Source organism: Calliopsis andreniformis, chromosome 6, assembly GCF_051401765.1.
Source record: "Calliopsis andreniformis isolate RMS-2024a chromosome 6, iyCalAndr_principal, whole genome shotgun sequence".
NCBI lineage: Eukaryota > Metazoa > Arthropoda > Insecta > Hymenoptera > Andrenidae > Calliopsis > Calliopsis andreniformis.
Window position 1 is genome coordinate 19825988 of NC_135067.1, and position 27536 is coordinate 19853523.

General features: G+C 36.1%; 7 protein-coding genes across 10 annotated transcripts; 4 read left to right on the forward strand and 3 right to left on the reverse strand.

Moving 5' to 3' along the window:
• Positions 1 to 75: 75 nt before the first annotated feature.
• Positions 76 to 2747, reverse strand: LOC143181278 (BRO1 domain-containing protein BROX). Its single transcript, XM_076381677.1, has 7 exons — positions 2531 to 2747; positions 2177 to 2407; positions 2004 to 2099; positions 1756 to 1934; positions 1507 to 1682; positions 1209 to 1441; positions 76 to 1118 (listed from the first exon to the last, which is right to left on the reverse strand). The coding sequence occupies exons 1-7, from the start codon at positions 2629 to 2631 to the stop codon at positions 872 to 874; spliced, it is 1263 nt and encodes a 420-aa protein (XP_076237792.1). The 5' UTR covers positions 2632 to 2747; the 3' UTR covers positions 76 to 871.
• Positions 1008 to 4296, forward strand: LOC143181280 (lactoylglutathione lyase-like). Of its 2 annotated transcripts, none has more exons than XM_076381681.1 (4): positions 1008 to 1101; positions 3305 to 3600; positions 3684 to 3751; positions 3832 to 4296. In XM_076381681.1, the coding sequence occupies exons 2-4, from the start codon at positions 3305 to 3307 to the stop codon at positions 4017 to 4019; spliced, it is 552 nt and encodes a 183-aa protein (XP_076237796.1). In that variant the 5' UTR covers positions 1008 to 1101; the 3' UTR covers positions 4020 to 4296. The 2 variants fall into 2 exon arrangements, with proteins under 2 accessions (XP_076237796.1, XP_076237795.1); XM_076381680.1 differs by lacking the exon at positions 1008 to 1101 and adding an exon at positions 2800 to 2899.
• Positions 4297 to 4606: 310 nt separating this feature from the next.
• Positions 4607 to 7110, forward strand: LOC143180833 (tubulin-specific chaperone E-like). 2 transcript variants are annotated; one of them, XM_076380828.1, is made up of 9 exons: positions 4607 to 4762; positions 4935 to 5117; positions 5197 to 5228; positions 5301 to 5586; positions 5661 to 5942; positions 6063 to 6192; positions 6265 to 6553; positions 6633 to 6850; positions 6924 to 7110. In XM_076380828.1, the coding sequence occupies exons 1-9, from the start codon at positions 4752 to 4754 to the stop codon at positions 7014 to 7016; spliced, it is 1524 nt and encodes a 507-aa protein (XP_076236943.1). In that variant the 5' UTR covers positions 4607 to 4751; the 3' UTR covers positions 7017 to 7110. The 2 variants fall into 2 exon arrangements, with proteins under 2 accessions (XP_076236943.1, XP_076236942.1); XM_076380827.1 differs by having other exon boundaries at positions 5197 to 5586.
• Positions 7111 to 7139: 29 nt separating this feature from the next.
• Positions 7140 to 10621, reverse strand: Xpd (general transcription and DNA repair factor IIH helicase subunit XPD). The gene is made up of 13 exons (XM_076380826.1): positions 10481 to 10621; positions 10308 to 10407; positions 9979 to 10233; positions 9673 to 9906; positions 9480 to 9603; positions 9310 to 9406; positions 9111 to 9244; positions 8503 to 9032; positions 8256 to 8431; positions 7917 to 8196; positions 7741 to 7851; positions 7570 to 7668; positions 7140 to 7502 (listed from the first exon to the last, which is right to left on the reverse strand). Exons 1-13 carry the CDS (start codon positions 10483 to 10485, stop codon positions 7368 to 7370), a joined length of 2280 nt encoding a protein of 759 aa, XP_076236941.1. The 5' UTR covers positions 10486 to 10621; the 3' UTR covers positions 7140 to 7367.
• A 661-nt stretch (positions 10622 to 11282) lies between these two features.
• On the forward strand, positions 11283 to 13121 carry Fib (rRNA 2'-O-methyltransferase fibrillarin). The gene is made up of 5 exons (XM_076379706.1): positions 11283 to 11289; positions 11415 to 11773; positions 11846 to 12019; positions 12261 to 12506; positions 12579 to 13121. The coding sequence occupies exons 1-5, from the start codon at positions 11283 to 11285 to the stop codon at positions 12747 to 12749; spliced, it is 957 nt and encodes a 318-aa protein (XP_076235821.1). The 3' UTR covers positions 12750 to 13121.
• Positions 13122 to 13596: 475 nt separating this feature from the next.
• On the forward strand, positions 13597 to 16363 carry LOC143180881 (uncharacterized). 2 transcript variants are annotated; one of them, XM_076380896.1, is made up of 7 exons: positions 13597 to 13767; positions 13906 to 13961; positions 14297 to 14464; positions 14534 to 14746; positions 14822 to 15006; positions 15354 to 15658; positions 15820 to 16363. In XM_076380896.1, the coding sequence occupies exons 2-6, from the start codon at positions 13935 to 13937 to the stop codon at positions 15652 to 15654; spliced, it is 894 nt and encodes a 297-aa protein (XP_076237011.1). In that variant the 5' UTR covers positions 13597 to 13767; positions 13906 to 13934; the 3' UTR covers positions 15655 to 15658; positions 15820 to 16363. The 2 variants fall into 2 exon arrangements, with proteins under 2 accessions (XP_076237011.1, XP_076237012.1); XM_076380897.1 differs by having other exon boundaries at positions 15354 to 15594.
• A 1283-nt stretch (positions 16364 to 17646) lies between these two features.
• On the reverse strand, positions 17647 to 27472 carry LOC143180882 (GTP cyclohydrolase 1-like). Its single transcript, XM_076380899.1, has 6 exons — positions 27371 to 27472; positions 26405 to 26681; positions 23137 to 23346; positions 20138 to 20303; positions 19002 to 19118; positions 17647 to 17902 (listed from the first exon to the last, which is right to left on the reverse strand). The coding sequence occupies exons 2-6, from the start codon at positions 26589 to 26591 to the stop codon at positions 17773 to 17775; spliced, it is 810 nt and encodes a 269-aa protein (XP_076237014.1). The 5' UTR covers positions 26592 to 26681; positions 27371 to 27472; the 3' UTR covers positions 17647 to 17772.
• Between the last annotated feature and the right edge of the window lie 64 nt (positions 27473 to 27536).

Sequence of the window (27536 nt, forward strand, 5' to 3'; positions counted from 1 at the left end):
ATCTTCGGTAATTATGTGCTTTTTATTTGTGAGTTTTAGCCTTTGATACTTTAAAAATAAATACATAACATATAGTTTAAATTTTAAAGTGCATATATACAATTATAATTATTGGTCGAATCTTAGCGCATGTACAAATTAGAAATTAACTTATTAGGTACTTTGCTTTCATATTTTTAATAGACTCAATAAATATAAAACACAATTTTGAAATACATTTTTTTATATACAATCTTGTTAATACCTTTACAACATATAGAATACTTCTATCGCAAAATACATTTCATACAAAATTGTTTATAAAAAAGCTGTTGTGTTTTACTATCATATACACAAGTATAAATTTAAAAATTTCGATTTAGAGTAGTATTGTTTTAAAAATTGACTAGTTTTGGTTTTAAATAACATGTAAATAAAATAAATCATAATAAAAAAACCGCCCTAATAATATTTCACCAATTTCGAAAAAAATAATTATCCTAATGTTTTATACATTAAATATAAAATTATATGCATAGTATTTGCACACTGCATATATTGCACAAACATAAAAAATATATACATTTCTCACAGTACGAGAAAGTATAAGCATGTACAAATCTAATACATGTTCTCTTATATATTTAAAAGTCATTACGTATCAATAATTTGTTTCAGTGTAGGCGTAATTCGTGCGACAATTCTTAATCAAAAGCTCAAGCTATTAGTATATGCATAAATAAAAGAATTGAAATGCTAGGTAAATACTGAATTGTCAGTTTTCACTTAATCAAATGTATAAATTTTTACAAATAAATGTAGAAGCTTCAAGCATCATTGATAATAAAAGCAGCAAATTTAGTTTATTATTTGTGTTTCTATGTCAAAATGCTTACTGTAACGTGCATCCACTTTCATTTTTTGGATCTTTAGTGCTATGATGAAAACTGTCTTCCTTAACAGGAGCTAAATTTTGTTCTTTCTCTGCTTTTGCAGGATTTAAACCAGATAGTGTATTGTACACATCCAAATTCCATATGGGACTGTGCTGTGACATTTGAAAATCTATAGGACTTACTAAACCAAAAGTAGCTTTTGTGTCTAGTGCAGGAACTTCTCCAGGTATAGTGTGATGATAGCTTATAAATAAAAAGTATTAAAATTATTAAGATTTAAGCAAAAATAATAGACACAATCATTTCTTCTAACTTATTGCATGGAATACTTACATTAGACCATTTTCTCTATTACACTTACTAAGAGTAAGTTTTACTATGGGTGCTAACCGTTTGAATACAGCATGTTCATCTGGTTTTACTCTAGGTGCTGGACCATGTATTTTCCCATACTCTTGACATAATGCTTTAGCCTTCTTTAAACATGCTTCACTTTCTTGCAGAGCTTTAATAGCTTCCCCACATTTATCCATAGCTAATAAGTTTTCACCACAATAATTATAGGCCTGAAAAATTTAATAATTTGTTAATTTAACTTTAATTCCTTGGAATTTTTCAAAATGTTACTTACATAAGATTGATAGAATGCTGCTTTAAGTTCTAAGTATTTAATCCACTGAGCTGATATCTCTGGTTTGAATGGTCGTAGAGTGTTAACAGCATCCAAAAATAGTTTACTTGTTTCATTAGCCAATGCTGATATTAAGCTAGCATTATGTTTTAATTCCACTGCCCTTGCTACTGTCACTGTAATATGATATGAATGAAAATATATATTCATAATAAATACATAGTGTTATAAATTTAGATATCAAAGAACCTTCTTGTGCCTCTGCTGTACATTGATTTACATAGGCATTTATTACGCGTGGATCTAGATCACTTCCTAGTGGTGGAGGATTTGCCAATTGTGGCAAAAATTCTGTTTGTACAAAAGTAAATATTCCTGCAGCTCTTCTTAGCATAGTATGTACATCTTTTGCTTCATTCATGTTTATGCTAAATTATAGCATTACTAAGTAATAATCCATACAATATTAATCCACACTTTTATCTTTTAATACTTACTCATCTTTAGCAGCAATCATTGCAGCATGTTTCATGAACCAAAGTCCTATATTTACGCTCATATTAGCTGCTTCATAAACAGAATCTGCACTAGAACTATAATAAATAACAAAGCATTGTAAATTATATTCAATGTATAAATCTGTGCATAGATTAATAAATGAGAAAATTACTAAGTGGTTGTTCCCAATAATGTGTGTGTCCATTTGTAAACAATAACATTTCTAAGTTTGCTAGGATTAGGTCTGCCAACATGTTGACTTTGATCCACAGCAGAATTTATTTCCCATATAAATCCATATAGCAGACTCAAGTAACTCTGAAAAGCTGGATCTATCGTATCGCTTGAATTATTAGGATTTTTTATCAGTTCCAACAAACGGCTCCTTGATAATCTTAAATCACTGAAAATTGAGAAAATTATTTCTCTTTTTTGATACATCAACTCTACACCCTATGATCTTAAAACATATGCTCTAAATATCCATAACGTTAAATGCGTTCAATTGACTATTTAAGTAACTAACCTGCATAATTTCCTGGTAGCATCAGTGGGGCTAGGTATTTTGAATTCAAATTTTTGATTTGTCGTTGCTTTTAACACATTACGATGAAACCAATGAGCCATTTTAGAAACACTGTCAAGTGTAATTACGTCTATTAATGGTATTTTAATACTTAAATTATCAACCTAGTTTCAATTTGACAGATAAGGTGTATCAAGGTAAAGTAGATACACACAAACATATACACAAGCGCTACATTCATAAACGCTCAAAAGATATTCCACTTTCCTACAGAACATATACAGATCGCGCAATCGTTCGCTCATTTCCGTTTCATACGTAGCGTGTGATCAAGTGTCGATTGTTGTTACATATAATAAATTCTAAAAGGTGAGTGTAAATCAATCGTAAATTCATTATCTACCTGGTGTACATAATTAATAAGAGAAATTATGTCATTTTTGATGCAATAATTATGTATATAGTAACAAAATTAGTACTTTGTTATCTAACCTACAGAATTCTTGTATAATATACATCATAAATACAACATTTCTATGTACTTTAAACATTTTCTTTTAAGTTTTAATTCAACTTTAATCTACCAGTTTTAATCTATCTGTGATATCACTAATTATCTTTGTAAATAATGTCCTTGAATTAGTGATAATTTATCTCCAGATAGATAGTTGTACGAGTAATCGAAAAATTTCTTCGTTATTACGTAATTCTACTAATATGTAAAATTTTATAAGAATCATTCCATTACTTTCCTAAAATTTATTTATATTTCAGATGGGTGAACCATCAGGATTGACAAATAGTGAAGCACGTGAACTGTGCAAAGAGGTTGATCCTGCAACAAATGAATACATTATGCAGCAAACTATGTATCGTATTAAAGATCCAAGAAAATCACTGCCTTTTTATACAGAAGTACTTGGTATGCATTTATTACAAAAATTGGATTTTCCTGAGATGAAATTTTCTTTGTATTTTATGGGATATGAAAATCCAAAGGATATACCAACTGATAGGAGAGAAAGTATTGAGTGGACATTTAGCCGTAAAGCTACAATAGAACTTACACAGTATGTTAACAAATTATATGATGATTAATCTTTAATATGAAATTATCAATCACATTTGAATGTTAAATTTCCATTTTTTTCAGTAATTGGGGAACAGAAACTGATCCAGATGCTAAGTATCATAATGGAAATTCTGAACCAAGAGGATTTGGTAATGACTTGAGCAGAACATATAGCAACATTAGTGAAGTACTGTTTAATTCACTATTAAACTGACTGTTTAATTTACAGGTCATATTGGTATTGCAGTACCTGATGTAGATAAAGCATGTGAAAGATTTGAAAAACTGAATGTAGAGTTTGTGAAGAGACCCAATGATGGTAAAATGAAAGGAATTGCCTTCATTAAAGATCCAGATGGTTATTGGATTGAAATTCTAAGTCCATCCAACACTGCAAATATAGTACTAAATCATTAATAAATCTTTGGATGGAATAATTGCATGGAATGCCCTTGAATGTTATTAATTTTATTGAATATCCAATCAAATGAAAACCGAACCATTGCATATATGTATGCATTGTACATGTGTATATACATACATGTATGTTATGTGTTGAGATTGTAATTACTCGTATTTATGTACACTATTTTATAGCACCTGTACATTCTTATATTACATTGTGTTATATGTATAATTTATGTGTAATGTAACAGCTATATGCTCTTTGGTAAATAAAATCAAAATATTTATTTTTCAATTACTAGTTTCTTATATAAAAATGTATTTATATGTCATAACATTACATTTATACCTTTTTCTCTACCTGAGGTACTGCTTTTCGTAGATAAAATACATCAATGAAAGTAGACTACTATAGTGAATAGCGTGACTGCTCCTTATGTGTATGCAGAGTCACATACACTCGACGTATGTATATATGCACTAATACAGTGAATACAATAGCGCTATTCTGCGAGTGGAATATCTTGTAGCACAGAGCAGCACAGTGCTCCTACTCCTAGGTATTTAGTAGTATACAACAGAGAAATGTCATATTGCCATGTATGACTTTTACATTTGATAAAACGATGCGTGTATAGCCATTCATATTTGTCATAAGTATTACCTGTAATAATTCCTCGTGAAAACTATTTCCCACTTACGAAATTAATACTCCTTTTGTCTCATAATTTTCAATGATCATCTATGATATTGAGGTTAGATTTGAAACCGCAATATGAAATATACACGTTTATTAATTATGTATTCTAATAAAAATTACATTACAAATTATGGTGTCATATTGAACAACATTAAGATTAGCTTATTTTCGAAATAGGAAGCTATAGTAATATTATTACAAATATTAATTAAATCATTCTGTTGTAGTATGGTAGAAGATAAAAAATATGAAATTGGTAGCCGAATTGAGTGTGATAGATATCAAGGTACCGTAAAGTATGTTGGTTCTGTTGGAGACACCAAAGGTCAGTGGCTTGGTATAGACTGGGATGATCCAACTCGTGGAAAGCATAATGGCACATATGAAGGAATAGAATATTTTAAAGCTAGGTAAACCCATGCAAAATGATAGTGTTATTTTATATAATAATAAATAAGTAAATAAAACATATTCTATATTTTATAACAGGCATCCTACATCTGGTTCATTCATACGTCCAGGTAAAGCAAAGTTTGGAATTTCTTGCCCTCAGGCTATTAAAATTCGTTATGGTCTTATTAATGATGAATTAGCTGGAATTGATAGAGATACGCTAACAAGTTTACAAAAGGAGATAAATGCACCTTTCTTGGAAGTTGTTGGCTTCTCTAAAGTAAATAGAAAACAAAGCAAATTTGATCAATTAAAGATAATATGGCTAAGAGACCAATATGTTAGTAATGCTGGTGACCCTTGTGAATTGGAAGAGTTGTGTCCAAATTTGGAAGAATTAGATATATCTAGGAATTTAATAAATAGTTGGCAAATTGTAGCAGATATCTGCTGCCAGCTTCATTCTCTTATTCGTTTAAATGTCAGGTATGCTAATTAAGCTTTTTAAATAATAAATAATTACTGTAATCATTATTATATATCTTTATTATTTTCTTCAGTGAAAATTACTTACCAACTGAAGAAAATATGGAATCATTGAGTCATTCATTTTCAACTGTTAAACATTTAACTATGGCAAGAATGAATTATAATTGGTTTGATATTCAAAGATGTATGTGCATGTTTCCATCTTTACAAGAACTTTCAGTTTCTTTCAATATTATCAACATCATACAGAAACCACTAGAAACTGACAATTTGATGAAATTATGTAAATTAACGCTTGAAGGAAATTTGATTTCCAGTTGGGATGAAGTTCTTAAACTGGGTTCACTTCCATGGCAAGTCATAATTGCTTTACCTACATGCAGTTATTATTTTTTAACGAAATTTATCAATGTGCTAAACTATCCAGAGTTAATTTCAAGGAAGAATTTGTATTGAAAAGTTTCATTTTACAGCTTAGAATATCTCAATTTAAATTTAAATAAAATAGACACTGTAAGATTTCCAACTGTTGAACCAACAGCAAAAACTTCAGCCTTTCCCGCTTTGCGACAATTACATCTATCGCAAAATAACATATCAGAGGTAAAATATATATTTTTTACAATATGAATAAACAGAACCAGAAAAGACTAATAATTTTATTAAAATTTATAGTGGCAATCTGTATCGGAATTAGAAAAACTTAATAATTTAGAAGATCTGAAATTTAGAGAAAATCCAGTTTTGAAAGATGAAAATGTAGAGACTGCACGCCAGTTAATTATAGCACGAATTTCAAAATTACGATCTTTAAATGGTACTGAAATACTCCACGATGAAAGACGAGGAGCGGAATACGATTACTTGAAGCTGTATTTACCAAAATGGACCGAAACCGAGAATGATCCTCAAAAAAGGAATGAATTTATAATGGAACACCCTCGGTATCCAGCATTAGTAGCAAGTGTGTACCTAATATTGTAAACAGAAACTTAAAGCTTGTCTTTCAGCAGTTACTATATGCTGTCTGGAATTAATTTCAGAGTACGGAATTTCTGACATTCCATCGTCTAAAGCAAAAGTAGAAATGGTTTCTAACGTTATCACAGTAGAATTTGTGTGTCCAAATCATCCAGATCAACCGAGAGGAATTAAAAGGAAACTTTTAAAAGATATGGAAGTTCAAAAAGTTATTGGACTTGCACAACGACTTTTCAGAACGGGAGGGAAGATACCAGCGCTTTCATTTATACAGCAAAATGTAAGAAATACACATAAATGTATATTGTATATATTGGATAAAATAATTATGATACATTTTTATTTATTTATAGCTTTCAAAGGACGAAATTCCTTTGGATAAACCGCTTCAGGAACTTAGCTATTATTCTATACAAGATGGAGATCAAGTTCTCGTGAGGTGGTGATATCAAATGAATTGTTTATAGGTATAATTGTATTTTGTACACTGTTGAAATTTCACCACCGTACTTTGTTATTAAACTTTTTTAATTGCACCGGCATATTTTTTGTACCCTATTTATAATTTATCACGTTTTATTAATTTTTTGGTAAATTAAACAATTTTTAACTCATTTAATTTACAAAAATTGTATATTTTGAAAAAAATATTTCTTATTACAATACTTATACAAAAATTATTTTATACTTACTATAATACAGATACTATGTAAAGTACAAATAATGGTATGTTTTCATAACCGTATTTATTAAAAAATGGCACGAAAAATTTGTTATACGAATGTGATACTGAATACTTAATTTTGTTGCGCCTGTTCTTCAATCTTACCGTATCCTTCTTTTTCAAGTTGTTCTCTCGTTAACAACGATAATCCCAATTGATTTTCGCGTGTAAATGGTTGCGCCATTTGTCGTAACCAACGTTTACTTATCTGCATGTTGCAATAAATAATCATTATTTTTCTTCACCTCTCCTTATAGTGAATTTTAAAAAATTACCTGTACAGCTTCTTCAGTCGATAAATTACATAAATTATCAGTTAAATGTTCTTGTATCCACTTTGGTAATTTACTTCTTTTGTCTATTCTTGAAAATCTCTAAAAAATAAATTAGAAAGTCAGCGACTAAAAAGAATGAACATTAAAAAATTATTCAATAATAATAATTACCTTATCTGCAAACACCATTATACCGTAATCAGTTTTACCCCTAATTGCCCGCCCAACGCATTGTGCTGCATGTCTCATCGCGTCGAAAGTTAAAAAGTCATTTTCTCTGATCTAATACAAACAAAATAATTGTAGATTTTCCCGAATTTTCACTATAACATGATACAATAACTTACTTGAAACTGATCACGAAGATATTCTAATCGTGCTTTTAGAATACGCGATTGTGTATAGACGTAAGGGATTCCGAACATTAAAACAGCTCTCCCCAAATGGTGATCGAAGTCAACTCCTTCTGACACTTTTCCACGTGCTACTGAAAGAAGAACAGCGCCTCTTCCGTTTTCACAAGCTTTTATATAATTTATAAGAGCTAGACTTGTTTCTGCTGAGTCTTGCGTCTCAATAAATAATAATTTGTGTCTCTGAAGTTGATCTACAACACCTTGATCATACCTATAGAAAGATAAAGCATAAAAAAGTAATTCTATTAGTATGGATTAAAAAATACGAACCATGCAGCCACAACGGATTCCATGTACAAGTACGAGGTGAAAAAGCAAACTAAACCATCGGGAACAGTAGCTGCAAATTCAACTAGTAGCTGTCCGTAATTCCTTATAACAGCAACATCCTCCCTTGTTTCATATTTTGATGAGATTGCAACTTGGTCATTACCTTTTGATACGATCTAATGTTAAGACAAATTTGAGTATCCAATGATTATAATTTTTTTATTGTAAGAATTAATATTAAACTTACCATAGGTAAAAGACATGGTCTAGCTAACGTCATTGTAAAAGATGACATTATGACTGGATGAAAATTCAAAATTTTAGGATACATGTCCAATGGAGACAGTGTCCCTGATGTGATAACTACTGATTGAAACCTATCAAATATAGGTTTCATTGCAATTGATGAATCTAGACAACTAAATTGAAAAATTGGATTTAAAACTGTTGGTGTTTTATCATCAAATGGTTCTACTATAATGGTGAATCCTTTAGTATATGTAGCAACTAATGTTGCAAGATGAGTCACTAAAATTATTGGTGAAAAATCGGTCAAATCAGTTATTTCCATAGTGCGTAGTAACGAGGCCAATCGTTCGGCACAGAACCTCAAGGGTTTACGTTCTATCGAAACTTTCGCTTGTACATCTCTCAAGAATGCAGCAGGAGATTCTTGCATTACATGCTGGACACGTAAACGCGTCTTTAAATATTCTACAAAACGTTTTAAAAAACCAACAAAGTGTTCTGCATTTCTTATATTTCCAGGAACCACCTCTGCAACAACGTAAGAAATACATCATGATAATTTAATACGTTTTTTAATAACTTCCTTGTTTATATGAAAAAATGTACCTTGTAAAACTTCAGTTGGTAAAATAGGATTGGCTAAAATAATATCAGTTTCTCTTGCAACCTGAGCATCCTTCAATCCTTCTACTAATCTATCATATTCTTCTTTCAATTTATTTACATCATCTTCCCTCATTCTAAATTACAAATATTAGTCATAATTATGAACTGAATGTAATTTAGAATATAAAATTTAACTTACTCTGCTACTGTTTTCTCAAGTAGCTGTATATTAGCAGAACTTTTCTCCAAAGTTCTTCTATTTATCTTTACACTCATGGAATCAATACATACATTATCTAAAATCAATAAAATGGATATAACTAGCTTTTGATTTCTGTATTTTATAATGAAAATATGAAACTAAGTTACCTATATTGTGAGCTTCATCAAAAACAACAACAGAATTTTTATTCAATTCCTTTGATACAGTTTCTGCTATTTTGGGATCCAATAAATAATGATAACTATATACTACAATTTGAGCATGTAATATCTGCAATTTTAAGAATTACTAGAAGTTTTCTAGAGTGTATAAAGACAATTTATTTGTTGAAATGCTTACTGTAAACCTTGCAAGAAAATAAGGACACCAGTTACGATCTTTTCCATATTCTTTTAAATCATCAATAGAATATATGCCAGGTGGCATTAGTTGTTCTTTACCCTCCATATCAAATCCTTCATAGAAATTGCAGATTGGAGTAGATTCATCATAATTATGCCTCTCACGAACATATGATGCTGTGAGGGAATGACAACGTCCATCAACAATTTTACCTTCTCTTTCTCTGCTCACCTGTTCCAAATATTACTAATTATTCAAGTACAGAAACATACCTTAATAACAGCTACATTTAACACAAGTTACCTCAGGATGAATACACATATTCTTTCGTGAACTAAGCACTAAGCCAACAATCTTAGGTTTACTTTCAGTTTCTTTTTCATAATAATCCATTAGTTTCTTTAACTCCTCTATAACTTTCTCTATCTCTGGAACGGTTCGGGAACAATAAATTAATTTTGTAATATCTAAAGGGTTCTCCAACATATACGCAACGATTAATGATAATAAAGTTATTGTTTTGCCAGTGCCTGAGGGCATTTCCAATAAACAGTGTCCCTAAAATTACAATCAAAATTACATCGTTTCTGAAATAAATGCTCGATGTAGAACTACATAAATTAAACAGATACTTTTGCATCCAAGCCACGCTTGAGCTCGAGCATGTACGCATATTGCTCCGGATAAATGTAATCATACGGAAAATATACAAGTAAGCCATCAACGCTGATTCTGTAAACGTAAACAATTCGTAAAGTTTTGCTTTCGGTAAGCTAAAGATTGTTAAATAGACACTGATATTTACTTCATGATTCTATATTTTTTACTACATAAGTAAAAGTGTTATAAGCAGTGATATCATTTATTAATTATAATATAATAACTGTAAAGTATTGGATTATAGGTTACATGTACAACATCACTCTTCTCTTAATGCGCAGCAAGCGCGCAGCATGAAAGCGAGCGCACTAATTTCGCTTTTTACAGGTCAGCGGTCACATGTTTTGTGTTCCTAAAACAATATTTTTTTTACCATGTGGATAATATTTCTTTAGAAAATATCAACACAATATACTTAATTTATTGTAACGATACGCTATATAATTGAGTTATTCATATTCTGTAATTAGTTCACAGGTAATAATTCATTCAAAGGCTATCAGTATTTGAAATATTCCAAGAGGTTCGATTGAAACCTATCGATATAAAATGAATTCGATATACCTTGCTGAACCGGAAGAAGACGTTTGAAAACGTGCACGATTTCCTGAGGGTTTGGCGTCCGCGCGACACACGTGGATGGAGGACTAAAGACAGAAATAAAATAAATACACACATTTAGGTGTTTAGAGTTTGAGATGGGAAAACCAGGTATTCAATCATTATTCTAGTAGGACATATATTGTTCCATACTTTGTAATGTGAAAATATTTTGCATTTGTGCGGGTGTTTCGGTAACCTAATACTCACTTAACTATTTGTTTTGCATTCAAAAGTGTACGTACGCAATATTTATAAAATATATATACTCATTTTAATATAGTAAATTCATTTCTACGTGAATATATAAGTCATCCATTCAGACGAAGAATAATATTTATGTTTATATGACAGGCTTACTCTAACTTAATTTTCGCGTATATGTTTGTTTATAAATATGTGTCATAATTGTTTGAAGGAATTGCAACCTTAAACCACTGAAAATAATAAGGAATTATATAGGATTTTTTTTATTACAGGATTTTCACCAGGTGGTGGTGGTGGTGGTGGTGGTGGTGGAGGAGGAGGATTTAGAGGAGGTAGAGGAGGAGGTCGTGGAGGAGGTGGTGGTCGTGGGGGAGGAAGAGGAGGAGGGGGAGGATTTGGCAGAGGTGGAGGTAGAGGAGGTGGTAGAGGTGGAGGTACTCCACGTGGACGTGGTGCTGGCCGTGGTGGAAGAGGACGTGGAGGTGGTGGTTTCAAAGGTGGCAAAACTGTTGTCATAGAACCACATCGTCATGAAGGAGTATTCATAGCTAGAGGGAAAGAAGATGCATTAGTTACTTTGAATTTAGTCCCAGGTTCAGAAGTATATGGTGAAAAGAGAATTAGTGTTGAGGTACATGAATTAATTTAATCAGCTTTACTATATTTACAAAGTACATAACACTCAAGTATACAAATGTTATAGGGAGAGAATGGAGAAAAAATTGAATATAGAGTTTGGAATCCCTTCAGATCGAAATTAGCTGCAGCTATACTTGGAGGAGTAGATCAAATTCACATGCCACCTGGAAGTAAAGTTCTGTATTTGGGTGCTGCTTCTGGAACTACAGTATCGCATGTAGCAGATGTTGTTGGTCCAGTAAGTTTACACAGTGTCATTTATTCAGACTATAATGCATACAATTAGAGCCAATTTAGTGCATTATTATTAGATTGGTGTCGAAGTTATGCTATAAAAATTACATTCACGTTTTTTCCAAGAGCAAGATTTGTTACATTTTGCTGTAAAAGAACGTGTGTACAAATTTTTTTGCCTTGATTGATTTATTTATCTGCGTATACAAATGCAAGATTACTAAATATTCTTTTTTCTGTTTTAGGAAGGATTAGTTTATGCTGTAGAATTTTCTCACAGATCGGGTAGAGATCTTATAAATGTTGCCAAAAAACGGACAAATATCATTCCTATAATTGAAGATGCAAGGCATCCTCATAAATATAGAATGCTTGTTGGAATGGTTGACACTATATTTGCTGATGTAGCACAGCCAGATCAGGCCAGAATAGTAGCTTTGAATGCTCAATATTTCCTAAAAAATGGAGGTCACTTCGTCATTTCTATTAAGGTAGGTATATAAATATATAAGTGCCTCGAAAAACTTCAATGTTATATTTTTTCTTTTCTTTTTTTTTTATAGGCAAGTTGTATAGATTCCACAGCTCAACCTGAAGCAGTATTTGCAGCGGAAGTGAAAAAACTTATTGCCGACAAATTAAAACCACAGGAGCAAATTACATTAGAACCATACGAAAGAGATCACGCCGTCGTAGTTGGTGTTTATAGGCCACCACCTAAAAAAGCTACCTAAAATTATGTATATGTATATATGTATCATTTAATTATTAAGATCAATTTAAATCATTATTGACCATCATCCTCTAGAATATATGCAATATACTTTGATTAATTGACCGCAAGAAATGTTTTTCCAATATTTCATCGAAATTGTGAACGAAAATGTGGAAATAGTTTGTAATATAATGTAAAGTAGAATATTATACATATGGTTCAAACATTTTCTACAGAAGGAATGTGTGTACTCTTATTGTACCTGTATAGTTGGTACTGTATAGAGGAACGTACGCGCATAATTGTTTAATACAAAGTTTATATTTTAAATATCATGAGTGATCACCTCACTTATACTTTCATATAAATAAAAAGAGAAATTTAACATTCAGCAGAGTGTGTTTAATTATATATTGTATACATTAACAAATGGAGTATGAATGATAATAATAATTATAATACTCCATTTTCCAAAGAAACTATTTCTTTATATATTTTCTGTATTTTAAAAACAAATGAAAGTGTAACGTTTATAAACTTTTACCGTCTCACAAACTTCTCAAAATTAAATTTCAAAATTTATGTGTTAATTAACTGGTCGTCCTTGAATACCATTTTTCATTATGATCACGTTACGTATGCATTAAAATGCCTCGCTCGTTGTCAAATTCACACAAAGGCAGTAAGATCTGTAAAACTTCAGTCAATGAAACGGTTAACCGTAATAAATTATTACTTACAGTTGCCGACGAAAGTCGTAGACCATCGAATAAAACACTTAAATCGAAAAAATCTGCAAGCGGGACAAGTCGAAAATTTAATTTGAGCGTGAAGAGCCAAGATCGTTTAGTAGGAGGAGCGGATGTACCTGAAACAGAAGATGCAGCCCCAGCACAGGAAGTTCATGAAGAAGAAACGGTCGCTCCTGCCCCAGTGGTTCAAGCTACTGAAGAGTCTCCTCTAAAAAGTGAAAATGGGAAATTTGAACCTTCGGCTGGACCATGTTGTTTCTGTGTATCACAGCCAGGAACTACCGGGTACACATAACTATTTTTTATTTTTTAAAGAAACCTCTTACTTCAACATATCTTAAATCTACTATACTTCTGTCTAAAGACAAATAGAAAAATGTTCAAAAAAGCATTTTCATCACAATCTGTAATTTGCAAATGTAGGGACAAGAAGGTGGACGAAATGATCGACTATGTACATCAGAATTTACAAGAAGCTGGTAAAGCATTGGCCACGTTAAGCGAGAACTTTGAACACGAATTAAAGGTTGAGCCCTGTACGCAAATAAAACCATCATGAAATTGGGGAAACTTTGGGGAGCGTATAGTGAGGGTACAATAAACTAAAGTTGCTGTACAAAATTATTCGTATTCTATCGAAAACTGATTACACAAAGGACAGAATGTTGCCATTTAGAACTCTAATTTCCTGAGACGAATAATTTTGGCTTCTACATTTCAAGGAAAGTACCATAAACTAGCACTCTCATAGGAAACTCTAAAACGCTAATTCACCATTCTTCTTATTCATCAATCAATTTTATTTCTACAAAAGCTAATGTTCGCCGACATCCTCGGTCGAATACAACAATGGACCGGGCTCGTGCAAAACAAACTGGACATATGCAAGAACGAAATCGAAGCTCTGCGTAAGGAACTGATGGCGCGAGCTTGCGAGATCGCCGAACTCAGGAAGAAATTAACTGAATGTGAGGAACACGAAGTAAGTTTCTTCTTCGAACTTAGCAACCTATAACATTGTTGAAATCTTTACTTTATAATTTTGTTACAGCACCAACTTTCTCAAACTCTCGAGGGATATGATGGGCATAGTAAGGTAAAGGAAACTGTTGACGAGGGTGTGCACACGAGAGAAGACGGAGAGAATGATGTGAGACCTTCGCAGACTATGGAATCAAATGGAAAAGCTGTTGAGATTGTTTGCACGGACGCAGCTATTCAATCAATGATGAAAGATAAAGAAAGAATGAGGCGAGAGATCGAGGTAACAAAAACATAGTTTTTCTTATACTCCTCTACACGATGAACTCTTTTTCAATATGAAACTTCCTTTGATTAGCTCGAAGCTGAAATAATGCGACTTCGCAAGGAGAATGAGCGTATCATGAAGGAACGCAGGGAATACGAGAATGCAATTCAAAGAGCGTTGCTGCGAGGTGTCTCCTCTTTAAATGTCGAAGCGCTGAGAGTCCTCCGTTGTCCTCCGATTCCTTGTTGCACCCCTTGCGCGCCTTGTCCCAATTCGTAAGTTTATATAGAGTAATACTCGATTAAATTCGTTTAAAAACGTTTTAAATGAAACAACTCTATTGAAATTTAAGCATACACGCTTGTATTTTCTATCTGGTTGTCGATAATTGCCAACAATCTAATCAACGATCGAGGCGAATCGACCAGTAATTTCATCTAAAAGGAAAGAAATTCAATGGTAACGTGTTAAGTATCACGCTTGGGTACACGTGAAATGTTCGCCAATGCGGATAGTCTTCCGCATCTGGAACAAAGGGCAGGAAAAACGAGCGTGATATTCCGCTCGATCGACAGACAGTCTAGTCGAGGCCAGTCTTGACTCACCAAAGTTTCACTTGCAGGGAACCGATCCCAGTCTGCAGAAGGGAGCCAACGACCAAAGGTTGCGTCACTCAGCGATCTGGTAACGGAAAAAATGGCCCTCGAGATCTAGGTTCTTGCACAGTGAAGCGACCTTGCGCCAGCCCCTGCTGTTCCGCTGGAAAAAGTAGGAAGTCTGCGTCGAATAACAGCATGATCTTCCTTCTTCATCAAGGAGATGCGGGAACTGTTTGTGGCTCGAATGTTACACCTATGTCGAAGGTCTGTGGGCAGCCTGTGATGAAGAAGATCGAGATACCGCCGTGTCCTAGATTCAGATGACGAGGTTACCTTTTCTTTTACTAAAAGATAGTTGATACTCTAGGAGATTGTATATTTTCTGATAAAAATTTCTTAATAATGTATAGTAGTGATAATATTAAGATTTTTTGAGGAAAACCAAATGCATTGCGTAGGCAATCTGTAGGTAATTTATATTTGTTTTAGGTGTGACGCGCGCAGGGTGGATAAGCTCATGATGACGTCCAAGATCTGCGTACATGGAATACGTCACGTGAAAATGTGGCGTGGGACGTCATAGTCTGATAATGACTGTGAATGTATTTAAGAGGAAGGAAGAAAAGTCTACGTCAGTGAAAATCGCAACAGCCTTGAAGCGACGATGAAAGCGTGCAGTGAACGAGAAACGTTTCAGCTTTTTTCAGTGGGGTTTTCTGACTCGGGAAACTCGATGCATACTATCTGCTATTTCATTCTAGTCTTTGTGTGCGTTTATGAAGGTAGACGTAATAAAAAGTACACGTTCGTGAAAGTATAAATATAACTTTATATAACATCGTCAGAAAAATATTATAAATATTAAACATTCATTCTCATAAATAACATTAAGATTTTATTTCATTGCTTTCAAAAGTGGCAAAATAGAATCGGAGGCTACACCGAAAGTTGCGTAACACCGGTTTCAACATTTTACAATCTGATACCTGAACCACGTCGGTATCGGTATATTTTCATGGAAGCTTGACGAACGCGCGACAAAATCATACCATATGCTTTGTTAAATAATACCATAGACCCCTTTGTGATTTGCATTCATCAAGCTTCCAGATTTGCTGGCCGTATACTGGCAGATTTTGTAAGGGTAATACCATGACTGTGATTCAACGCAGTCAACAGGCTTATTAGTATAAACGATTAAAAAATAAGATACATAATGTTACACCTTTCTTAAGTATTGAAATTACTTGCATAAGACTGTGTTTGAACATATAAACAAAATCAAACACAAACCTACCATTAGTTTTTTTCTCGTCTAAGGGAGTAGCGATTAAGTTATAGAAACTAAGACAGTAACGGTACAGAATATTCAGGATAGTTTAGTGACGCGTAATGTATGGCTGAAACATTGCGCGTCGGAACTGATCGCTCTTTGAATAAACAATAGAAACAGAAAGAAATCGCAAGATAGTGGAATGTAAATTAAGACCACTTCGCGTTGCAAAACGTATGGCTGTGACGTTTCACGACCGCGAAACGGCTAATAAAATTGAAAGCGTTATAGTTTCTTTACAATGAGCACTCACTTCCACGTAACAAACTTATCGATGTTTCTTCGTCGACAGTACGTATTGTAAGCGACACGTTCCAGTGGGAATCGTTAATATAGACACTAAAATACATGTATTGTCACAAGTACGAGGTGATCCACTGAAAGTGTCTCGCGGGGCTAACTTCTTTTATGTCGATCAAGAAACTTCCCCGAAGAATTTCCTAACTTTTTATTTTATCGACGACGCAGTCGCCCGATGAAAGTTACTTCCCTAGGCAGATATATTAATAACACTACAAATGTAAAGCATAACAATTGAACATTTATAGTTGTAGCTGGTCCAGCAGCACGGTAGTGTTATCAACATATTTTCAGAAGCATCTTCATTGGACGCAGATTCTCGGGCGTCGCCGTCATCGATCGCATTTGCGAAATCATTGGTAAGTTCCACCAGAGAACTGTCTGATAAAGAATCACTCTGTTCTTCTTGGAACTTACGCAATGTCCCAGCAAACAACTACCATATTGTCTCTGTGTCACTCAATCAGCAGTTTAAGAGCGTTTTCATCCAATACGTCTCAAACAACGTTGTCCAACCTTATTACTCATTTTGTCGTAACAATTCTTAGAACTATCTTGGCTCTTAGACAAGGTTATTGTACCAAAGAATTACATTCAACATTGACGCGTGCTGGATTTGGCCGTTTGCGGGAACAATCGGAAAGGAATGTTACGAATAAGCACACGATCGATCTCTTTTTTTAGACGCCTTTTGTAGTGAGGTAGGGCGAAACGTTGAGATATGAATCGGGGCCCTCGTGTATACGTGGTCCCTTGGTCGATGATGATCAACACCCAGTCCAGAATCAAAAAAGAGGTACGAAGAGGGTTTACTTGCTGTGGACCAGATTTAGGAATTCTTCACGGGTCTTCGGGTCGTCCCGAAACACGCCCAGCATCGTTGACGTGACCGTCTTACTATTTATCTTCTGCACTCCCCTCATCACCATGCACATATGCCTGCAAAGATACAATCTTTCCTTAGATTTTTTGCCCTATCAGCGACTGATATTCGTTGCATAATTAATCACGCCTCACCGTTATAATCGAGAGCAATCAATTCACCATGCATTAATATACAAGGTGTTTAAGAACTGTACGTGGAAACGTGACTGGTTGAAATTTATGATCAGAAATGGAATATTTCTAGTAAAATTAGTGGCTTTTAAGGTATTCAGGGTTTAGACTACATTCCTTTTAGTATGTCGGTACAGTGTGATTCATAGAGACTTTGGAATTTCCAAGCAATCATGAATCTGCGTTTTTTACCCTTCTTTCACAGCGGTTTCTTTTTCCTTGATTTAAGAGTGCCAGCGTAACTATCTCAAAGCTTGGAAGCTTTTTACTGAGAAACTAATTTTTACACCCACAATTCTGAACCACCGCTGTTATCCAACGCACGCACAGTAATGATTATTGTAATTAGTATGCGTTACGATGGTCAATTAAGCGGATATCGTTCCTGTTAATAACTGGTAACGCATGTTCGCGACGTTATGAAAGAAGGCGTGATTAGCATCGACAACGTGTTCCTATCATTGATCTAATTATTGGTTTATCATTTCTGGGCGTTTACAGAAGCATCGTTGAAGACACTGTCGGCCTTCGTTGCGAGGCAGCCTCGGTTCAACCTGTTTTCCTCTTTCGATCGTACACCAGTTGGCCAAGCCAGTTACGGATCACGATTAGAGCAATTATCGTTCCCAGCCGGATTAATATTAATACCATTCGATCGGTAGAGCGATCTCAATCTGTCATCGATACGCTTACACACATCCTTCTACGACATATCTTACGTTACACGCTTGTTAACCGAGAATTCAGCATTCCCTGCTAAGAGAATGCACTTCAATTCTTTCGCGACAGATAGCACTTTATTAGCGCAAGGTCGCGTTCTTGCGTGCGAATAGTCCTTGCGAAAACTATTGCTCAAGCCCTCGAGAGCGCGTTGAAACGAAACCGCGACGTTCGATATACGATTTCATGCCGTTTCTCAATAGGTTTTCGTCTTTGGGAAATCGACAGATCCGTCGATCCCTCCAACGCTTAGGATACTTACACTCCTTCAACAACCACGGCCACTCCAGCTGGCTGCACCGCCTTTGTCACCGCCACTGCGATCTGCTTCGTGAGTCGCTCTTGAACCTGAAGACGTCGGCTGAAGATCTCCACGATTCTGTGAAAAAGGGGAAATATTTTCAATCATATGGGGAAAGAGGAATCGTTGTAAGATTGATTATAGAGCTATGCTAGGTTTCATGCCAGATTTGATGCAACTTTTTGGCAGTCTTCCTACTTCTTTATGAAATCTTAGAGATGGTTTAGGAAATACGTTTTTCATTTAATTTTCTGTGTGTATTCTCTTTTAAATGTTACGTGGAAGAAAGTCCCAACAAGTTGCACAGCCTTGTACGTGTAGCAAATCGAATGGCTGAAATTCTACGCGTGGCGCACCAGTTTGAAGGCTAATGTTAAGTTCACAGCGAGATCTCGACTTTTTAAATCACTGAAGGCGACGTTTAACGAGTAAACGAAACACACGACCAATCGAACGGTGTTGCGTGAAAGTGTTCGAGGTGCCTACGATCAGCGCCGTCGTATTCTTTCTTCCCGCTTTAATATTCCTTTGATCAAGGCCGTAACTACCGCCGATGCAATTTGTTATCTCGAGGAGTTGTGAAACACCGCGTATCAGCATGTCCCGCGAGACTGCACTCGACTCTTGGCCACTTTAGCGAACTTTATTCTAATGGAGGTAACAGAAATGGAAAAATTGAAGAGATGTGTGTATGGTCCTAACGATCTTACTGGAGTATTTAGGTTTAATTGTTAAGCTTTTACTGTGAGATATTTTATCATCTCAAAGAAAAAAAAATGAAAAACTTGATAAACGTGTGACGAGTAATTAAGGATTAATATATTATACCTATAGTGCACGTGCTGGGTAATCAATCGAATCAAGGTAAAATCAGCGAATAAATGCACGGTCGAGTGTCTGAACGATGACAGCTCAATCGAACGGTTTAATTGAAATAATAGCTGGCTCCAATTAACTCCTTCGTTTCTTCGCAAGAGAATATTATACCCTGGACTTAATACTCGGTTACTCGAAATTTAATTGCACCGCCGTCTCCAATTACGAGTGTCGACAAATCTTGTCTCCCAAGGTTTCTAATAAAGTAAACTCTTCATTACCTGGCCAATTTGCTGAGTCCCAGGATCTTCTTGCAAGGCAGATAACCGATCGAAACTTTCCCGTAAAATGGTACCAAGTGATGCTCGCACATAGAGAACATCTCGATGTCTTTCACTACGACCATCTCGTCGTGGTCCTCGTCAAACACTGCATCATTTATGACGTCTGAAACAGAAAATAATAAATGAAATATTAATTACTCGACTTTTGCTGCATTTTATTAAAATGGCAAGAATTAAAATAAAAAGAAGAAAAAGGAAATTTTAGTAAAAAAGTGTCAGAGTCGTATACGCAGTTGTTGAATTTTATAGGAGAAGTCGAAGAATTTTGCTCCAAGAAAATGAGATGATCCTACACAAACGTACAAGGATAGCCGAGAATCCTAGTTGAAATTCCTCCGCGAAGGAACATCCTGCACGTGGCTTAAGGTTCTCGCGAATCCTGGCTGTGATTTACCCGGTATTGACCTACTTACTACAGCCCAGAGCTAGTGGTAGTGTGTAAATGTGAATCAGTGGTTGGTAGGTGTTGGCGAGTAGGTAATGGAGGGTGCTCTCCACCGTTTCCACGGCAACCTTAACAAGAAACACCTTCACAATGACCGACAACGACGAAACGCGAATTCACGGTCCCTTTAACCAACTGTACTTTTCCATATGCAACACTGGTGTAATATCAAATGATAAACGACACCTTATGATTCTTTAAGACAAAGCGAGACCACGACTAGCTCTCGACTTGGCTTGTTGGAATTTATCTTGACCCCTTTCCACTTTGTGCACGTGTTCACCCTTCCACCCACTCTGAGCAATTTCCTTTTTTACATCAGCCACCTTATGAGCGGTTCAAACCATGATACTTAATTCTACGACTGAGTGAATCAACTCCAAAGATTTCTAATAAGACTTTTTTCAGTCTCTCAAGAAAATACAGCGTTGTCTCGATACAAGCTTTAGAATTGGAATTAATTAAAAGCTCAGAAGATACAGAAATCTCGTTTTTTAAGTTTGAATTCTGAAGGTACTATCGAGCTTATATCGAGACAAAACTGTGTTCTGCAATTACGTTTAGACTTCGATAATTAGAGACCCTCAGTAATAAGATCTTCGATAAAAAGCGAAGACCGATGACGTGCTTACAGTCAAGGATGTCTATATATGTTTCCAGTGGGAATTCAGCCAAGCCTATCAACGAGAATGAAAGACAAAGAGGAATTGCGTGGGAGAAAGGGGAATGGTTTCACGGATAGTGCTGGAGGGTGGTTAGCGAAAGGAGCTAAGCTTTTCCTAGGAAAGTGCTCGGGCCTCGTTTCAGATTCACTGGGTCGACTCGGAGTACCGTTAACCAGGCTTATCTCGAGGGCAGTTCCACTAGAATGACAGAGGGGTGGTTAAGTCCAAGTGAATTAAGCTCCTTTCCACCACCTGTAGCTGCTGCTGACTACTTCACGTATTTCTCGTCAGGCTCATACTCCAGCTATCTCACATTTATAGTTATGGACTGTAACAGGTACATTTGGAGCTACAATTTCGCTATACTATTTGCAGAGCTTTTTTGTAAAATTCTCTTACAGAGTTAAATTCTCTGAAAAGAGAATTGTACAAATAGCAAAAAGTATAAATATTCAATACTTCACTAATCAGTATCAAGAACTATATCCTACAATAGTAAAAAAGGGAACATGTTCATTCATAAAGAACAATGAATGTAAAAAGAAAATTGACGATCGTATTATAGTTACAGATACTTCTATAAATTTCAAAAGTCTCGCTCATATAATTCTCGAAAAACTGGAGATCATATTTGCTTTAGACTAGACACGAATCTATCAAGGACTGACAAGCCTAACAATAGGTGCAACTTGCAACAATTACGAAGCAAGTTACTCTCGTTAAATCAGTTGAAGGGACTTTCCGAGTAATCGATGGCCTCTGAGCTATCAGTCGAACGAAGTTAGGAAAATTCAATGCAAAATGGTGGCGATAAATTGTAATTTCGATGGCAAAGGATAGAGCACAATTGCGTTATAGACAGCCGGGACGGCCTGATTTTGCTTTGTAGCCCCGTGGACCTGTAATTACTTTAGAACAGTAGCAGTTATACTTTGTACAGGACAAATGGAAGGAAAAGGTGAAAGGTATTCTTCTCGGGCTCTACCGCGCGTCCCTGAGACATTTATGCCGCAAGCTTCACGCTCTCTTTTTTTTCAATCGTACGTTAAGTCTTCCTCTTTCTTTCCTCCTGACAGATCTCGAGTGGGTTGCAGCGGAAAGAACGAAAAGTAAGGCACTTTTCTCGAATGACTGTCTTCTCCTATCTTATAGGTCATATATCGTCCGAGGAAATTGATTGAATTGAAGGAAATTGCCTACCAGATTGTACATACAGTGATTATACTTTTTATTAGTTTCTAGATTTGAAAATAATTTCTAGAAAAAAAATAGTAGAATATATTTCACCGACTTCTATTTCTATTTTATCTGTACTTATAAATCCATAGAAAATTGAAAATGAGTCTAAAGTCGAAGCTAGTCGTGGAAAAATGAATAATTGCAGTACTAGGAAGTCGCTTATATCCAATTATTGCAGATTATTTGTAGTCGTATATAATCATAATTTAAGGACAGTGTTATGTTATTTATTACAGTCTTATGTATTTTACGTGGTACCAATGCAGTCCTTAAGCTTATATCTCTTTTTATATAAGACGACATTACTGGCATTGCGTTGGAAGTGAACGTTCAGACAATGTCCGTGAATTTTTTTGCTCTTACTGTTTTCCAGTTTTTCTGAATCACTTCGTTTCCGGGATAGAAACATCTTTTACATAACATTTCTCATACATATCGAGGCTTTCACAGTTATTATCGCCACTCGTTAGCATTTTATTCTGTCCATTAAAATATACTCAGAGAATTCCTCCTTTTCACCTTTATCACCCACGCTATTCTATTTGTTACATTTAATTAGAGAAAAAGGAAGGTGAAAAACGACTCACCATCAATACTTTGATCGTAGCCTTTAGTGAAGAAAAGCATTGCCTTCGCAGCACGTTCCGGCGTCTTTAGGAGCCCCTGTCGATCAGGATCCTCGCCGAGAGAGCTCAAAAGTAGCCTGTAACTTCGTGACATTTCCGGAAGCAGTGCCTCGCGCGTGGGTGGCCTGTGATCCAGCTCTAAATCGTGATGGAACATACACTTCTCGTGTCCTGGAACAAGAAAATATCAAGAATTCCTTTCTATTCTTCACAGACCTACACATAAAAATTATTGATTCCTGCAATGCTCTGCTCCATCTCATGATAAAAGGAAACCAATCTGAGGCAACGGGTGTATTTCCATCGTATTTTTAAAAGCACAATTGCAAGGAATCATAGAAATGCAAAAGGCATACAGAACACACATTCTCGCGACATTTACGAAACCTACGGTGATTTTTCACTTCTGAACGAGGAAGGCAGCGTGGCGAAAGAAGTGTGCAAACATCAACAACGCTGTTATCTCTCTCAGTGACCCGCGATGACAGAGGATTTACAACAACAGATTCGTCTGCGTGTGGTAACGAAAACTGTCCATTTCCCTTATTTTCTGCCGCGGAATCAGTTTTTCTAATTACAATACAGTAGGATCTCGATTAATTAGTTTAACTAGAGACTTCAATCCGAAAGACCTTTCTAACGTCTAATTTTGTCATTTTCCTTGTCATGTTCCTCAAGAATATTATCTATAATTAAGCTTCCTTATCGCGCACTAGTATCTTCACTCTCCCACAAAATTTCGATCATTTTCATCATGGACCGAAGAAAATGGCTGCTGAGAAAAATTGAACAGCTCATAATAAAAAAGACCGCGTCAATTTTTCTCTTCCCCTACGAGAGCAAAAAAGATACTGTAGTACCTTTAATTCTCGTTCAATCAATTGATGTCCTTTTTAAAGCAGATAGCTTCCATCATATTGCGAATCTCCTTTCTAGCCACTAGACTGTGCTCCCATTAAAAAAAATCGTAAAATCAGACAAGGGCTGTTTTGTTACGAGCTCTTCAATCGCAATCGGACTTGATAAAGGAAGGCAAGTGTTGATGAATGCCGAGACAATGAAACATAAGACGGATATACATTAAAAATTCCTCGAACCAGTTTCGTTTTTTTCCACGCGAAACGTGCGAACGATCTTGTATTAATAGACGACAGAGCGTTTTCATTGAGGATTAGCATAAGCAGTTCGATATCGATCAGAATCGGCGGAATCTCGCGCGCGACGCGTCTCGCCTAGTGCCACGCGTTGCCGAACTTGTTGCATAACGATTAAAGGCGTCGCGCGCCAAAGGAGCGGCGGGAACCGCGATATTTTCCATCGGTAGAAATAATTTATCGCTTGTATAACGCTCCATTTGCGACGGACGAGCAATCTAGAACGTATTAAGCGAGAATATTGCTGTCGGGGACCTCAGCGCGTCGATTTTATTCACGGACGAGCGCAAGGATCCCTGCCACCGAACGCTGGAACTGACGCATTCACGATGGAAAACTAAGTTAACCCCATCGCTCGCTAATGAACCGTATCTGTGTAATTGAATCGAGTAATGACGTTTGCGCGACACCGACTCGATCAGGGGTTTCGATTCTGCGCGATTGATGTCCCACGCAGTGTACACTTGTTCCAAAATGAATGCTAATGGTTTTGTTAACACGCGTGGCTCGTTCGCTCTATACTTTAGTAAGATAATTATCATTTTTGGAGGTTTGTATTGGACAGTACAAAGCTGAAAGTGATTAAAGGGGTGTTTATAGAGTCAGAAACTAATTTTTAAATTTTCGAAACTCGATACTCTCGAAATCATTTTTATATTTTATTTAGTACCTGATTCTTTACAACTCGACCCGTAACGTTTCAGTCAGTGCACAATCGAATCTCAATTATTTCATTCAAGGCGACTGTTGTTCAGTATGACAATAAAAGTACAATAAAACATTGACTGAGACTTATATGAGTCACTACTATCAGAGGACTACAATAAAAATAATTATGAGAAGACTCCAACTTCGAGTCTCCTGTTACACCGATTAACCAAGGTCCTACCGTTCATTTTTCGATTAATAAACATTCCCTCTATCTAAACTTCTTCTTACTCTAAAAGTTAATTCATGATTTCACTTTCCTTGAGAAGAAACATTCCTCAACCATCTATTTACCCGTGGAGATGAGTCGAGTGCGTGCCACGTTCGAGAGATCAAGTCTAAGCTAATTATGCACCTGTTCAACAATCGACGCCCTCGAATCGGAGAAAGAACCAAAATGATGCGTTCACGTCGCGGTTCGTGAATTAACTCTCTCGAACGAAGGACAGCAAATGGAATTTTCCCCAGCCTTTTCCCGCCGAAATAAAAACAAAAGGCGTTCTCTCACGGAAAGTCGATAGTCATGCTACGAGGATCGTACATTCGTAACGTTACAGTTATGCGTTACGTACGATCATAACTGTACCCCAACAGTTCCCAGGCTTTTTATCATTTTAAGATCAGCGGGTACGATTGACCCGGAAACGAGAACTATGGCGCGAGTGCTCCCCGAATCTTTTTCACGGGCCGCGGCTCGATTGAACGATACCGCCACGGTGCACAGAACCAAATTAACTTTTCGTGCCCCGCTGGATACGTCCAAGAACGCGAGGAACAATGACGGTGAGGCATGTAAGAAAGAAGAAAACTCTGTAACACCTTTTCCTCTAAAAAAAGATTTAGGTCTGATCGCAACTATTGTCCTAGTTTTTGTATCAGGTAAACAAAAAAGTTCTGTCGCTCTTGAAGTTACAGGAAGATCGCTTGTATTTTTTAAATAAAATAATTCTGTTTCCCAATTCATATTCAACTATGCTTCTAACAAAAAGAAGACTGAGGAAACTGTTCTCTAGTAAAGAAAAGTGTTTCCTAATAAAAGGAAATAAATTGTTTCTGATTAAAAAGCTCTGCTCGATTTAAGAACTAAACTCTTCCCAGCGCCAATGAATTTCGCTTATCAAACCTCCCAAAGCAATGAATGATTTACTTATCCTACTCGAAATATACAACATAAACAGCTCTTAACTATCAATGAAGCTCCATTAATCAGTTCATCACACTACAAACAAACTGCACCGTACTACGACCATACAAGCAATGAATAATACGTATGTTGCAATCTCCCTTGTCACAATTTCTGTTTAATCTAACAGATTACCCATTCAAGGAATCTAAGAAGGATAATTTCCAATATCTAGAAGGCATACCTGGCGTAGTCGAAGTTCGAGGCGTTCTGGGGGTCCCTGGCACATCCATATTACCCTCCTCAACATTCTCGGACCAGGAAACAGCCCTGAGGGGTCCAGGCTTCTTGATCACCATCGTTCGATCGTCCTCGCCATCGTATATACTCGAGTCCTTGATTTTTGTGCACTGATTGGATACCCCGTTCATGACTGACCGACCCTCCTCCTCTTCCAAGCGAAATTCCCTGCAGCCTCTTTCTGGATCTGTCACGTCTCGGCGAAAACGGCGGCGATCCAGCTAGAAAATTGATTCGAGACGTCTTAACTGGACGAAAGAGCAGAAAACAAAAGGGAGTCGAAGAGCGGGGCAGATACTAAGCGCGAGTCCATGACAATAACGTATTATCGAACTATTTGCTAATATTACGACAATAACTGCCGCGGCCGAGCCTTATTTATCTTCGTCGAATCGTATTACGCGCCGTGAACGTTCACGCGGCCGCCTGGCTTTCGAATGCAGAACGTACGCGATCTGTTTCGCGATAACTATCGAAAGGGCATCGTGTGCCGTCGATAGGGGCCGACGGGAATCGTTTTCGACCACCTGCAAGCATTTTAAGAGCGATCGCGCTCTTCCGTATCGGCCGCGATACAAAGAAAGCGCGTCTCGATCGGCGCCTCGGCACCACGTGATCGCCGATCAACGTGCGAGTCGCGCGCTCGCTGATGGATGAAACTTTTCGTATAGGGAGGAAACTGATTACTTGAAAAATAGACTATCTATCTTATTTGACATTTCCGGAAAAATCTGAATCCCCTCACAGTGATTGAAACATATGACCATGTATGAAGCTACTTTTCTAACTTTCTACTGCTCCAGTGAATCCCGACGAAGGGGCAAACTCTCATCCACCAGCTACAGATCGATGCACTGGCAGATGAGGGATCATAAAAAACAGAGAAGAGCGTGAAACAGATGAAACTTACTCTCAGTCAGGTTCAGTCACTCGTTTCGCGTGCACCCCACAGAGGCCCGTCTGGTACCCTCTTGAACCAATCGAGCGGCGTTACTTTTCGCTGTTCCTCGAGCGCCGAGAGATACGCGACAGAAACGAAAGAGGGGAATAGGAAGAAAGGAGAGTTGGTGGACGAG

What these genes read in the sequence shown, in the direction of transcription:
- LOC143181278 (XM_076381677.1), bottom strand. Translation starts at nt 2,631, where the DNA reads ATGGCTCATTGGTTTCATCGTAATGTGTTAAAAGCAACGACAAATCAA. An exon ending in TTATTGGGAACAACCACTTA is followed by an intron (nt 2,100 to 2,176) that starts GTAATTTTCTCA and finishes TATTTATTATAG; the next exon opens with TTCTAGTGCAGATTCTGTTT. An exon ending in AATAGAGAAAATGGTCTAAT is followed by an intron (nt 1,119 to 1,208) that starts GTAAGTATTCCA and finishes TTTATTTATAAG; the next exon opens with CTATCATCACACTATACCTG.
- LOC143181280 (XM_076381681.1), top strand. Translation starts at nt 3,305, where the DNA reads ATGGGTGAACCATCAGGATTGACAAATAGTGAAGCACGTGAACTGTGC. An exon ending in GCTACAATAGAACTTACACA is followed by an intron (nt 3,601 to 3,683) that starts GTATGTTAACAA and finishes CATTTTTTTCAG; the next exon opens with TAATTGGGGAACAGAAACTG. An exon ending in TTCTGAACCAAGAGGATTTG is followed by an intron (nt 3,752 to 3,831) that starts GTAATGACTTGA and finishes TTTAATTTACAG; the next exon opens with GTCATATTGGTATTGCAGTA.
- LOC143180833 (XM_076380827.1), top strand. An exon ending in AAACTGGGTTCACTTCCATG is followed by an intron (nt 5,943 to 6,062) that starts GCAAGTCATAAT and finishes TTCATTTTACAG; the next exon opens with CTTAGAATATCTCAATTTAA. An exon ending in CGCAAAATAACATATCAGAG is followed by an intron (nt 6,193 to 6,264) that starts GTAAAATATATA and finishes TAAAATTTATAG; the next exon opens with TGGCAATCTGTATCGGAATT.
- Xpd (XM_076380826.1), bottom strand. An exon ending in ATATGTGTATTCATCCTGAG is followed by an intron (nt 9,907 to 9,978) that starts GTAACTTGTGTT and finishes TATTTGGAACAG; the next exon opens with GTGAGCAGAGAAAGAGAAGG. An exon ending in ACCAACTGAAGTTTTACAAG is followed by an intron (nt 9,033 to 9,110) that starts GTACATTTTTTC and finishes ACGTTGTTGCAG; the next exon opens with AGGTGGTTCCTGGAAATATA.
- Fib (XM_076379706.1), top strand. An exon ending in AAAAGAGAATTAGTGTTGAG is followed by an intron (nt 11,774 to 11,845) that starts GTACATGAATTA and finishes CAAATGTTATAG; the next exon opens with GGAGAGAATGGAGAAAAAAT. An exon ending in TAGCAGATGTTGTTGGTCCA is followed by an intron (nt 12,020 to 12,260) that starts GTAAGTTTACAC and finishes TTTCTGTTTTAG; the next exon opens with GAAGGATTAGTTTATGCTGT.
- LOC143180881 (XM_076380896.1), top strand. Translation starts at nt 13,935, where the DNA reads ATGTACATCAGAATTTACAAGAAGCTG. An exon ending in TCAGAATTTACAAGAAGCTG is followed by an intron (nt 13,962 to 14,296) that starts GTAAAGCATTGG and finishes TTTCTACAAAAG; the next exon opens with CTAATGTTCGCCGACATCCT. An exon ending in CTGAATGTGAGGAACACGAA is followed by an intron (nt 14,465 to 14,533) that starts GTAAGTTTCTTC and finishes ATTTTGTTACAG; the next exon opens with CACCAACTTTCTCAAACTCT.
- LOC143180882 (XM_076380899.1), bottom strand. Translation starts at nt 26,591, where the DNA reads ATGAACGGGGTATCCAATCAGTGCACAAAAATCAAGGACTCGAGTATA. An exon ending in CTACGATCAAAGTATTGATG is followed by an intron (nt 20,304 to 23,136) that starts GTGAGTCGTTTT and finishes TTTCTGTTTCAG; the next exon opens with ACGTCATAAATGATGCAGTG. An exon ending in GCCGTGGTTGTTGAAGGAGT is followed by an intron (nt 17,903 to 19,001) that starts GTAAGTATCCTA and finishes GTATCTTTGCAG; the next exon opens with GCATATGTGCATGGTGATGA.